Genomic DNA, 13,813 nt, shown 5'->3' on the forward strand with positions numbered 1-13,813 from the left:
CACAGAAATGCTTGATGTCACTTTTGTCCAACTGAGTGCCGCCCATTTAAATCCAACTGGGAGATAAAAAAACACAAACACAGATATTACTGAAGTGAAACTGAAACTTGGCAGAATGCATACAGGATTCATGACACACAGTGAGAAAAAGTTTCTAGGGTCTTTAAATTTAAGGCCTGCCCCACAAGACTATCAATGAATAAGATTTATTCTTAGCTGTCAGAATCACAACACACTCTAGTATTCACAAACAGCGGTTGAAAAATTCAGGAACTCATTATTCACCGTTTGGTTAAACATGAATAGATGAAGCATCCAGTGCCTCTGTGAATAGTTTGTATTTAGAGCTGACAATTGATATTTCACTAATTGCTCCCCATTAGGTGGTATAAACTAAGACCTCATAAACTAAGACTGACTGTTGTCGAGACTTATCAAGTGTTTTGTTATATTTATTTTTTGTCTTTTGAACTCTGTTATGTGTTTATATTGTAAATCATGTCTCCAAACCAAAATTCTTTTTATGTCAATAAAGTGCTAAATTAACTCAATGGGCTCCAATAGAAACTAGATGGAGATGTAAAATGATGACAAATATTTGCATATTCACAAATCAGGATTTTTCAATGCAGGAGGAGTCATTTCAGGGTATTTTAACAAGATAATTTTATATATATTTTTATAATTTTTATATACATATCTCAGACCCAATGTATTATTCCAAGCAGAGTCTTTTGACTGGAGGGGATCTTTAAAAGTATCAAATAAAAAAATAAAAAAATGTATATGCAAGAGTGTTATATACATATATATTATTATTGACACATGTAACATGTACACATAATTTCAGTGTTGCTGTTGGTCAAAGTTTAGTTCATATTACCAATGATGTATATTGTTGGTTGGTTTAAAATATAAAATGTGTCATATCTTATGAAATATATATGATATAAAATATAAGAAATATTACTTGACCATAGAAAAGATGATGTCTTAAGACAACAATAAAACTGAGTAATTCAGTGAGGTATGAAAATACATTTATAATCCCCTATAAGGCCTATAAGAACTGTGGAAGAGCTGTGGAAGGTGAATATAGTGGGGAACACAGGACGGAGAGCTAATGTGAAGTGTGTGTGTGTGTGTGTGTGTGTGTGTGTGTGTGTGTGTGTGTGTGTGTGTGTGTGTGTGTGTGTGTGTGTGTGTGTGTGTGTGTAAAGGTGTGGAATTGTAAATGTGTTTGTAGAGGGGAGGAGGGGTATGTGTGTCATGTGTAAGATGAACAATGTTGATAATACTTAGCCTGACACCATCCTAAGATATGTATATATTATTTTATGTATCAAGGCATACGTATTTATCTTGGTAGTAAGACGAAGAAGAAGTAGTATTGTAAGCAAAACTCCACGGTGGAAGGAATGAAATTAAATAATTTTTTTTTTTTTTTTAAAGTGTCATATTTTATGAGCTGATTATATGATTGGGTGTAAAATATTAATCTAAATAGTAACTGTAGCTGTCACATAAATGTAGTAGAGTAAAAAAGTACAATATTTCCCACTGAACTATAGTAGGGTAGAAGTATAAAGTATCATAAAATGTAAGTAGTCAAGTAAAGTACAAGTACCTCAAAAATGTACTTATGTACTTGAGTAAATGTCCTTGGTTACTTTCATCACTGTGCATCACCACATGTACTGTAGGTGCTTAGAGCACAAGTATGTCTGAATCAGGTACATCCCTGGAATAACTGGTGAATATATTGTTAACATATTTTATTATTACTGAAATCAGTAAGTAATTTTAAAAGATGTATCCAGATCACACTTGCAGCTTTACTAGATCAGTGACATAATTTCTCAAAGATAACATGTTTTTTTTTTCATTTCCAACTCTCAGTATATTTAGATGAGCTGATAATATCTGTTGGTTTTGTAGTGCTTCATATTCTTATTTATGATTTAGTTACACACGATATTAATATAGTACGAGACGTGCCTACCTGTTTCACATGAAATCATACAAGAATGAATTCTCCAGAGGTAATGAATATATTCCCTGTAAGATAAAAGAATGAACAGGCATAGAGAATATGATTATGTTATTGAATGACACTGATTAATACAAATAATTACAATTAGATCACCCACGTCCATGAACAAATGCACATATTCACAGTGCAAAAAAATAAATAAATGTAATATTGGCTTTTGAAGACACTGACGTCATGTTTTGATGTTGGGGAATCTTTTTAGACACCTGCAGGCTGTATTTTACAGACTTGTTGACTACTGTACTTTTTTCCTACCATGGAGAAGGCTTTAAGAGAGCATTTAGACCTTCATGTTGGGAAATAAAATATGCAAAAGATATGACTGAACACTTCACTAAATAGATCAAAAGTTCAACAAAAAGAGAGTTAAAGGAATTTAGACTTTATTGTAGGTGTCTGGTCAAAATGTTCTGAGAGAGGGGCGGTTTTGGACTTGTGACTTCAGTATTTCTAAAATCATTGCACTGACTTCACCTATCATCACATTCCTTTTTTTTCCTGCTGCAATCAATATTATTTATTTATTATCTATATTTAAAAAGGATCAAATTCCTGGATCAACATTCCTCTCAGCTCTACTGAGCGTTTTAGCACCTTTCAGCTCTTTGTTTTGGTTTTATGGCCTTTATGACTTTACTGACATTTCAGTCTCTGTTTCCAGATGCAGCAGGCAGCTGTTTTCAGTGAAAAAGCTCGCCATATCAAATTAAAGGTGATAATATGTCAGTGTTGTGCTCACAGTTTTTTTTTTCTGTTGCTTTCCAGGTGGCTTATTGCAGATTTATTTAAAATTAAAATAACCATTTTCTGATGGTATACTCTTGTTTTTCTACGTCAAACTGCACAAATCACCATCCTGTTGCGTCTTTACAGAATAAACAAAATATTTAACATCTTCCTGATATTAAGTCAAAGCCCAATTCATACAAACAAAGTCCCAGTGTAACTCAAATCTGCACATTTCCCTGTTATTTGGTTTAGATTCAATCATGACATTCAGTGAGGGATTTACCTCACCAAGTGAACAGGTGTGATCACAGCTTGTTCTGTTTTACCTCAATCATTCCAGAAAGTGTTTACATTATTGCTCTTCACATCAGTTTGTAGTTCATGATATTTTATTAGAAATGAACCAAGAGATGTAAAGTCACATGTCTGGCATGTAACTCTTCCATTGGACAGTTTTGGTGACCTCTTATCTCAAGTTATCAGCAGTGCACGGACCTGCGAGAGAAAATTAGCAGCGGTAAGCATCTTCTCTCGTGGTCTCTATCAGCCATACTGTTTTTGACTTTTAAACAAAAAAGCCTTGTAAATTTTCTCTCTGTCTTCTCACCCATCGCTCAACCAGGGTGACTGTCTGTGTGTGTGTGTGTGTTTTAACGTCTCCATATTTTCAGCATGAATCTCTTGTGTTCTTCGCTAGCACGTGTGGGAGGGTGTCGGTCTGTGTGTGTGTATGGGTAAGTGACTGTTTGGGTGTGTGTGTGTGTGTGTGTCCAACGCCGGTCCCACACTCTGCATCACCATTCATCTCAATTTAACAGAGCTCAATGTGTGACTCCTCGCCTGTGTGCATGTGTGTGTGTGTGTGTGTGTGTGTGCAGCCATCAGAGCCTGTAGATGTATAAATCATTGGTCGAGATTACGGCTGTTTTATTATTCATGATGCAGGCCTTTTATTGCCAGCGATATTTATCTCCTCGCTATCTCCCATGACCTGCAAGAGAAAGAGGGATGAGGGAGGGAGGAAGAGAAGGAGAAAGAGGGAGGAGGGTAAAGTCAGTGTGTTCCTGTGTTCGGAGGGGGGTGGGAGGCTTTCGCTGAGCTGTACATAAATACATTTGTTAAGTGGGCGGGTGTGGTTGAGTATTTGTGTGTGAGCGTGTTTGTGGGTTTTTTTTGTTTTTTTTTTTGCGAGTGTTACCTTCGATTCTCCAACCGTGAGGCCCAGAAACCACAAGCAGGAGTCCTACTTGTTCCTCTTTTTGTCTTTTATTCCTCTTCACATGTGCATCTTCTTCTCCGTTCTTCTGTTTTGTCTCTCTCTCATGCAGTATTTCTTTCAGTTATGACATCAAAGTCTTTCTGTCCCTCTCATCCTTGTAAAAGACCATCAGTGACGGTGGGTGTGGGCTTGAAACAGACTTGAAACTTTCAAGCAGAGAGGGCAGAGAAACACTGACTTTCAGCTCTGTGTTGTGCAGTTATTTACAACAAGTACAGCCAAGATGTATCTGTTACCACATCGATCATTATTGAGCTACGAATGTGTATTCGATAAGCTTGTGAAACACATAAAATGTTGGCAAAACAATAGTGGGAATGTGGCTGCTGAAACAGAACAAACAGCTTGAAGATGCACTGCCTCTGAAACGCTTCCAGTGGATGTTTGAACTGCGAAAGAGATGTGATGGAGCCGTAGAGCAACCAGAATGTGACGCATCCGCTTCTAGTGGACGTGAGTGGTGAGGTTGATTCATTTACACATAATTAATGGCATCTTCCTCCAGGCTGTCTTTAAAGTTCCTCTCGGGTTATATTCATTTGGAGTAGTGTTATTTTTCAAGCGCAACTAGAATTTAAGTAATTATTAATAGAGATCTAAGACCTAATTCTGCCTCTGAGTCTCCCTTTGGATATCACTACGAAATTTGACTCGCGTGAGTTCTCAGTTTCTGTTGGGGTTTTAATTTCTGTCTATCTAACTCTGTCTGTCTCCTTCTCTCTCTCTTTCACTCACACACACACACACACACACACACACACACACACACACACACACACACACACACACACACACACACACACACACACAGTCATGTGGAACTAAAGAGGAGCATGTGTCGCAGGTCAGCTTCCCTTTCACCTCACAGGTGGCAGTCACAGCTGTTCATCCACAAGCACGTATTTATAACTGCAGTATGGAGCCCCCTAGTGAAGCACTGATGCACTGGCCCAGTTTACATTGACTCACTGGTGATCCTAGTTTAATATTTAGACTTTTTAATATTTGCTCTCACACTGTGAATTTGACACTTGATTATATTTTGAGGCTGTAAAATGTTTCCTTTATTTGTTCACTCCAAATGATAAAGAATGAATACACAAAAACATTGTTTCCTGCTTTTCCTGTGGCTACATGTCCAGATAAAGAGGTGGACAAAATGTACCGCTGCATCACATTTGTCACCAGTATACACACATAGGCTGATAAGATAATAGTAAAGCAGGTTTTCAGCAGCTCAGTAGCAACAGCACAGTATCAAATCAATATCGCTAAAATTACAGTAAAACTACAACAGTCTAACTGTGGATATTGCTGTCTCTTTCTTCTTTCTTCCCTTCTCTCCACATAATACAACACAATGAACTTTAATAAAGACAACATTCCTTTGCTGTGTGTGTCTGGATTTGAAATAATGAAAATTATTGATTTGAAACATCTGTAAGTCAATATTACTCTCTGTCATCAGGAAGCACGGACAGAAGCGAGCTCGGTGTCGAGTCATTCTGAAGCTTACACCGCCATCTAGTGGCTGTCCATGATGGAAGGGTTCAGTGTGCAGGGACTGCAGCAGCGATGGGTCATTGGCACATGTTTTGCAAATAAAAATATTGTATGCATGTGTATAATAGATTGTCTGATTTTTTTTAGATGCAAGACTTTCATTTTGTTATTTTTTTTCTATATCCAATCTATTTTTTTATTAATCCCAAATTATTGAATATGTGCAATAATTTGGGATGATCTCTCTGTAATATTGGGATAGTGAGTTCAAATTACTCATCAGAAAAAACTAAACTTTATATGACCCTTCATTTAAATGTATCTTATGTGTATCAAAAGGCATTTTATTTTGTATTAGCCTCAAGTGTTAATTTTTCATGACGCAATGATCATATCCACTGAACTTGATAGGGAGTGTGGTCAAATGTACCATAGCCATGTTTGTGTCACTGACTGGCTGGAGGAGTGGATAACATCTCAAGTTTTGACCAGGTGAAAAGTGAGAAGATAAAACATACGGTTTAAAATCTTTGCTGAGTCATATTTTTCTATTCTATTAGGCATATTAATAAGCCCACTGCCCCCTATTCCCATCACTCATGCACCTACTGTACAGGTGGATGTTGTTTGTGATGTTGTGGAGATTTTGCTACAGGCTTAATGCTGATGAAGTTTTGGAAAATACTTTTTGTGGTCTGTTCCTCTCACATCAAGATCAACTGGTGGGTCTGTTTTATTTTTTATAGCAGCTGCTTTTATTTTAATTTAATTTATTACTCATTCTAATGTTAAAAGCTGAGTTATATCAGTGGAGGAGAGGTTTTAAGACTGTCAGCCCACTGGTACAATACTTTAGGGAGAAGTAAGAGATTTATTAAGCAGCTGCTGGTAGTTTAGCCTTCTGATTGTGGTCAGTGGGCTTTAGCAGAGGGTAAAGATTATGTATGGAATAGAAGAAGTATTTATATGTGTATTATATTTATTTATATACAGTATATTATTCACATGTGAAAATAAAGTAATGGATTGGCAACTATAGGAAAATTGTTTGGATGGGCAGGAAGGCTGAATATTATGTTTGACTTCTTGGCAAAAATGTAACTCTGTCAGATTAATATAACAGTATTACAACTCATATCACCATTTATAACTAGGAAAAGCATAAGGAAAAGCAAGTGTAACCCCACTTCAAAGTCATTATCTGCAAAACGGGATAATAACTTTTCTTCCTATGACAAGCCAAAAATGTCTGCGCTGTGAAAAAGATCTATTAGATTTTTGAACCATTTCAAACCAACAGGGTCAAATGCTCCTGAGGTTCAAAGTTGTCTAGAGTGATGATGAAGGTGCTGGGAAGGAGCTGGGTGAGACTTTGTAGGTGCAAAGTGTTTTTAGAGGAGGATGTGGTTTCACAAAAATAAAACTTACTTGCTATTCAGGCTTTTGCGATATTGTGAACCTGATGATTGATAAACCATGTAAGATGGCACATACCAGCCTGGCAACTGAATAGTTGCACGCACTCTCCTACCCTCTCCTTTAAAGTGAGATTATGAAAGAAGAAATATCACAATATTCCTCTTGCAGATTAAATTTGAATTCACAAGCAACACATTGCAGCCTTCCACAAGTCAATACACTGGTGGCTTTTCTACGACTACTACCAGTGCTACAGCGTTACCTGGTCTGGTATGACCAGTAGCTTATGTTGGCTAATGATAGCTACAGTAATGTTAGTGAACTTTAGAAAGATATTGCTATAACTGGTATTAAGTAGCGTACTGCAGGTTCTACTTGATGAATAACTAACGTTAATACATTTGCACTAAATTTATTTGAAGCTTTACTATCACTTGACAACCTCTCTACACAGTTTTTGGGCTGAGAATCAGGCTGTGTTAATGCAGAGCCCCTCCACTGTGACATGCGCAGGTTGTGTGATGTGTTATGTCTGCTGTGGAGGGAGGGTGTGGATCAGTGTCACATCCCCAATACATCACCTCTGTTTCTATCCTTTAAGTGGCAAAGAATGATAATGAATAAGAACCTCACTCCATGAAAGAGTATTTTTTGATAAATTATATTAATTTCAGATAAAAGATGGATTTCTTGAGGTAGATTTAGAAATGAATTAGGGTCATGAATATGGGATCATAGAGATTTGAGTCAATGTAGTTTGTTGTAAAAATACAATTGAAAAAACAGAAGAATTTGATATTTTGTATTCAAACTTTTTGATTCAACCTTTATATTCATTAATAAATTAAGATGACATTGTATTTTGTAAGAAAAAAATGAGTTGGGACTAATGTCTTGAATTTATGGTATATTAAAAAAAACAACAACATTTTTATCTATATTGTATTGTGTAGTATTTTGTGTAAAAAGATGATTGTAATATTATTATGAGTACCTTGTATTTATGGTGATTGATATGACTAATTGATGAACATAAAGAAGCCAGAAACAACCTCACCACCCTGATGAAGGCAAGATAGCCAACAACATTTTGGCAATAAAGCTTGGTATGTTAGAGAAGAGCTGTACAATGTGTTTAATTTTGATGGAAATACATCCAGGTTTGGTAGGTAATTTCTAATAATGCAGAGTGACAAGGGCCATGTAGAAATATTTTCTGCAGAATGGGATGAGGTTTAAAATTCATTTAGAAATTCAAAACAATTCAAATAATAGTGGCCTCTTTAAAACTGTAATACATTAATGACCATTCCTGGCAGCTGTACATTTCAGCAATAATTCCTTAATGTATAGTAATTAAATAGTTAAACTGATTTTGTGTATGTTTTTGGAGTGTCTTTTAGTCCTGTTTTATTAAAATTCCAAACCATCATTAAAGGTGCTATATGTAGAATTGTGAGACAATTTACTAATAGTTTATATATATATATATATATATATATATATATATATATATATTATATATTTTTTTAATCTTTTGTCATTTTTTAAGCAAAAATGCCAACAATCTCTGGGAGCAGTTCTCAAATATAATCTCAAATTTGCCAGTTTTCCATGATAGTAAAAACAACATCTTTGGGTTTTTGACTGTTGAACATACAAAAGAAGAAATTTGAATATGTTAATTTGGGTTTCAAAGAATAGATCAGCATTTTTCATCTAGTTGGTAATCCAGCCTTGCTAAATGTACATATTTGTGGTGTGTGCATGAATGTTCCTTTGCCATATCCTTGTAGATGACACGTCTGTGAGGTTCAGGTGCTAATGCTTCATTGTTCATGAGAAGTGTGTGCATCTATGGACAGTAGTGTGTGTGTCTTCACCCAGCACTGCATGGCAAGGCTGTGCAGTGGCAACAGAAGCCTGTACTATGAAGCAGGATTTGGGGTTAGCAAGGTAACTTCAGGTTTAACTCTGGGTGTTTAGGGTTATGATAGACCTAGTAGTTGTTCCAGGCTTTCTATTTCCACTCTGGTTTTGAAAGAGCTTCTAACAAACACAGAGAATGTTTACGACACTAAACACATAATGATGTCACTTGTAATTGACAACCCCGCCTCTTTCACATGAACATGCACGCAAGTGGAAAACCCAGAGTTGACTGAGCTAGTTGATAAGCAGCTTGCAGCGGACATTTGTGACCTGAGAATTTTCAGCTGAAATCAATCTATGTTTATGCTCACAAATAATCATTTTTGTGGTCATTTTCTAGAACCTTCTCCGCATATGAATTGATATAATTAATTTATTAACTAGCCCTTATTCAAATACATTTCCAGTTGGCTTTTGACTGGCCCAGTTTAAAACAGTGGCTATCTGAAGGGACCCTGGACAAATTACACCTCACCCTAAAAAAACTCCAACAAAAAATAAACAATATTCCTTTGCTCAGCCCACACAGGCTTGCTGTATGGGATCCATGTGACTGAACCCATATGGTCCCACATTATGTATTTAGCGTCAGTCCATGTCCAACTTTGTCCACAGTCCTTTGTTATAATGCTAATTTTGGTTCATCTATAAAAAGCTTCTGTGCTGTGTTTGTTGTTTCACTTCTTAGAAATAATAAATATATCATGTTTATAGTCCTCTATATGGAGCAGTATTTCCTGTAATCTGTAGAAACTTCAATGAGAAAGTGGACCTAAACCACTGACCAGTGCTACATAGTATTGTGTAAAAGTTTCAGGCACTTTAGATGTTTAGATTCTTATCTATAATGCAATACCATCAGGGAGGCCTCGGATCAGTCCCAAATTCATTCTGCAGCATGACAATGACCCCAAACATACAGGCAGAGTCATAAAGAATTATCTCCATTGACAAGAAGAGCAAGGAGTCCTGCAACAGATGGTCTGGCCCCTGCAGAGCCCTGATCTCAACATCATGGAGTCAGTCTGGGATTACATGAAGAGACAGAAGCAGCTGAGATGCCATAATCCACAGAATAAAAGATCACCAGAAAGACCACTTTAGCTGATATTGTGGGCTACATTATTGGTGTAAATTCCCTTACAAATTTGCAATTAATCAAGTTACCAGAACTAACTGACGCGCAGTGAACGTAGTGCTAGTGCCAGCTAACCTCTGTGCAATATTCTGACCAATGACTATATGCAACCTTTTTGTGCCTTGAGTCTGTCTTTTGAATATATATATATATTTTTACTTTTTACATTTTGTTATATTTTATCTAATTTAATATTTATTTATTTACTGTCTTTCTGTACTGGAGCCTCCCAGCCAAAGTATTTCACATGATTGTACTTATATAACCGGATTGACAATAAACATCTTGAATCATGGATGAACTGCAGACTCCTGCTGTACTGACTGCAGCAAGCAATGCCTTCACACAACCACGAGGGGGCAAAGCCGCACATATTTCGACTGTTTGTAGATTGTTTGGCCTGTCAGGGCCTGCACAGCTGCGCTGCTGCACAGCTGCACACTCACTCACTTTTAGAGCAATTTGCCATTCGCTGCTAATCAACGCAGTCTAAAAACCCGTTATGTCAGTACAGAGTTGTCGGTCTCATCTCACGGGATCTCTACGGTTTTGATGTCGTAAGAACATAGGTCACCTTTCATGCAGCTTGTTGTCAAAAACCCTCCAAAGATAACCATCGGGTACTCGCCGTGGCGAAGGGTACTCTTGACTGTCGTGTTTTGATGACGCCTTCACTGGGACTTTCCGGATACGTCACTCTGAGCTTCCGAGTTATTAGCTCGCTCTGCCTCTGTGTTCATGTCGATTAGACACCGCAAACAGCGCTGCGTTGCTCTGGACTACACACCAAAAGACACCATGAAAACGCCAAAGAGCCCCAACAGCGCCGAGAGGTTTGAATATTGAGACGCCGTTGTCAGGAGCGACGGTCCGACCGAGAGGCGGAATGTCAACAACGCGGCCCCTCCTCGGGATGAGACGAGTCACCGAGCTAACGTGCCCGGAGCAGCCGACCAGCAGGCTGCCTGCGTCCGCTGGGAGGCAGCAGCAGGAGGCCCCCCCGACAGTGGACGAGTTTACTGTCCTAGAGGATAAAGAAGATGAGCTGAAATGTGCCAAGCCTCGAGTGGAGCAGGTTTTTAAAGTAACGTTCACCATCATCGGTCTGTTGGATCACACTGGACAACCGCACGGCAGCAAAACATCCCGGCAGATATGGCTTCAGCTCAAAGGAAACAGAGACGACGTGTCCAAAGCAAAGGTGAGGTCGTGTAACACTTTCACTTGTAATGCCCGTAAATAGCCAACTGCTCAATGTGAAGCAGAGTTGTTTTTTATTACAAGTTCAGACCAAATGACCACTACGCAGGCTGTAACTTTACATTTCACCATGAACAGGTGTATCAGTGTCCTGTGATTAACAGCAGTTTCTACTGTTTCATCACAGACATATTTAACTTATATAACCCAGAGCTCTGAGATGATATAAAAGTGAAGTTAGATGTATGGTCTGACTTTTGTTGTGTTTTTTCTAGGACACTACAGGAAAAGTGCTAACTGCTTAAGTTGTTATAGCATCAATGAATGTCTGGACGAACAGACATAACACCCACTCTTAATTTAGTCAAGATAGTCTACGAAAGTAACCATGGTAATAACGTCCCCCTAGCATCATTACAGTACTGATAGAGTGGTAGCCTGTCAGAAATGTCATGACATTTTGTCAGCTTACAGTCAGCATCAGTCTTGTCAGTGGCTAACAAGTCACCTACATGTCTCAGCCTGGTCACTTCACTTTCAACATGATTTTTATGAGTTTGTGGCTGTTGTACATTTAAATGAAGACACATGTTAACATCCTGCTGTTGTTTGTTGTCAGACTTTATACACATAGTTTCATAGTTCTGTGAGACAAAACACTTAGTAATGAATTAGCTAACTAACATAGTGTGTGATTAGGGGGAAATAAAGTTAAATCATAATAAACCACCAACATAGTAACAGGTGATTCTGTGACTAATGATGAAACAGAAAACTCAGGAAAACGTGCGATTCAATCGGCAGAATCATTTTTTGAATTATTAGACAGCTGAACTGGGATTAAACATTGTGTAACAAAGTCTCTGCACTATCATTTATCATGAATGTTTGCTCATAATAATGACATCATTGACATGGACAGTGTATTGTGTTCAGTATTCCTGGCTGGGGATGTCCATATAGGATGTTTTTAAATACTGATCTGTTATAAAACTGTATCTGACTTGTAGATACATATGAAGCTGTGATTACAATAGATGTAGACACTATATCATACACCTTTAATAACCAACCAAAAGTGTCCAAATGTATCTGAAATTGCAGAAGAGGCTGGTTGTACTCCTGGATAAGCAATGCTCAGTATGAGCGAATCACATCATCTCTCGCACTAGTCAACTCGAAACCCACCCGTCAATTTAAAAATCATGTGGGCCTGAGGTGCATGTAGAGTTTATATTGTATACTACTCTTACTAATCCGAAACATCTGTCAGCATCTGTAAAATGTATTTTTTTTTTCCTGTGTGATTTCCCGTACAAGAGAATATTTCACACTTCTGCATCTGTGTCATGGGTGTCTCTCTCTCTTGTGTATAAGTCGCTCCCTCTGTAAACAGCTGTTGAAGGCTCTGCCGGTCAACCGAGATCATGATGCGGAAATGGAAATTTCACCATCAGCCGGTTCAATTGATGATAAGGATGACATAAAACACCTTCTCGTGGGGCTGCAGAAGTAATCACTTCATAACCCACACCAATATATTAAGATTACTGTCGTTTGGGGAATCACTGCCATGATTCCCATGTCGACTTTTCTTGTAAATGTAGTTTCAAGAGTTGACAGTTAACTTTTGCCACATGATTGAAACTCTCTTCTTACCATGTGCCACACTTTACACAGCATCAGCAAGTTGTCAGTGTGTAGGTGTTTGCTTGACTTACAGAAGAAGCAATATGGTTTTGTGAAAAATGAGTTTAGTTTTTGTTAAAAAAAAAAATGATAAAGCTGTAATCATTTGTTGTTGAAGGATTGATTCTCCTGAATTACATTTAAAAAAAATCCTTTACTTATTTACCTCCAGTGGTATCTAGTCTGCATGTAGTTTGTCCACGTTTTGATATCTTTGTTTTTTAGAATTCTGCCTCCATGCCAACACAATGGAGGTGAATGAAATTTCATCTGCGGTGCTTTTAAAGCATTTAAAACTTACATTAAAGACTTTAACAACAGCATCTCTGACAGTAAACAGTGTCCCTGTCACTCTGGATAAACCCACAGACAGGATCCAGCCAGTAAAGTGGTAAAGAACAGGATTTCTAAATCAGGGACATTTTATGAGGACGCAGGTTAGTCCTCGCTGTAGGTTTATTCTGATAAACGTTAGTGTCGGGGAGGCACGGCAGGGACTAGGTCTGTGATCATGTTCTGCTTTCAGTTAGTAATTTTACTCACAAATATGCATCAAGTGAGTAAACAAAACACCTACTGATAAGTTTTAATCTCATGGACTTTGACCATTACAAATCACACAACTAAGTAGAGTTAGTTCCCCCCAAAAAAACTTCTAACTCAACACTACATTTCTATATTTAGTCGTATTTGAATTATTAAAAACCAAAGTACCAGCAGCTAGGTTATCTCAGTCCATCTGGTTATTGCAGAGGGACCAGAGCTACTGGAAATCCCGACTCGTTTTTATTGGTTGTTTCACTTTAAAAAGCCACGCCCCAAATATTTGAGAGCAGGTTCTCTTTCAACACCGTGACATCCTTTCTTTTTC

At 37.7% G+C, this 13,813-nt stretch overlaps 1 protein-coding gene and 1 long non-coding RNA gene across 4 annotated transcripts in view; one reads left to right on the forward strand and one right to left on the reverse strand.

Annotated features, from left to right (window-relative positions):
• On the reverse strand, positions 1 to 10,717 carry LOC121897161. Of its 3 annotated transcripts, XR_006096196.1 has the most exons (4): positions 10,628 to 10,717; positions 3,981 to 4,207; positions 2,003 to 2,058; positions 1 to 56 (listed from the first exon to the last, which is right to left on the reverse strand). It is a non-coding gene; the product is annotated as an uncharacterized LOC121897161 (long non-coding RNA). The 3 variants fall into 3 exon arrangements; XR_006096198.1 differs by lacking the exons at positions 1 to 56; positions 2,003 to 2,058 and adding an exon at positions 3,115 to 3,277; XR_006096197.1 differs by lacking the exons at positions 1 to 56; positions 2,003 to 2,058 and adding an exon at positions 3,430 to 3,773.
• Positions 10,452 to 13,813, forward strand: part of n4bp1 (nedd4 binding protein 1) — a 20,754-nt gene continuing 17,392 nt past the window's right edge. Inside the window, exon 1 of the mRNA XM_042411480.1 lies at positions 10,452 to 11,254. Coding sequence (XP_042267414.1) covers positions 10,940 to 11,254 — 315 coding nt within the window. The 5' untranslated portion in view covers positions 10,452 to 10,939. The remainder of the gene's footprint in view (positions 11,255 to 13,813) is intronic.

This window comes from Thunnus maccoyii, chromosome 5 (assembly GCF_910596095.1).
Source record: "Thunnus maccoyii chromosome 5, fThuMac1.1, whole genome shotgun sequence".
Taxonomy (NCBI): Eukaryota; Metazoa; Chordata; class Actinopteri; order Scombriformes; family Scombridae; genus Thunnus; species Thunnus maccoyii.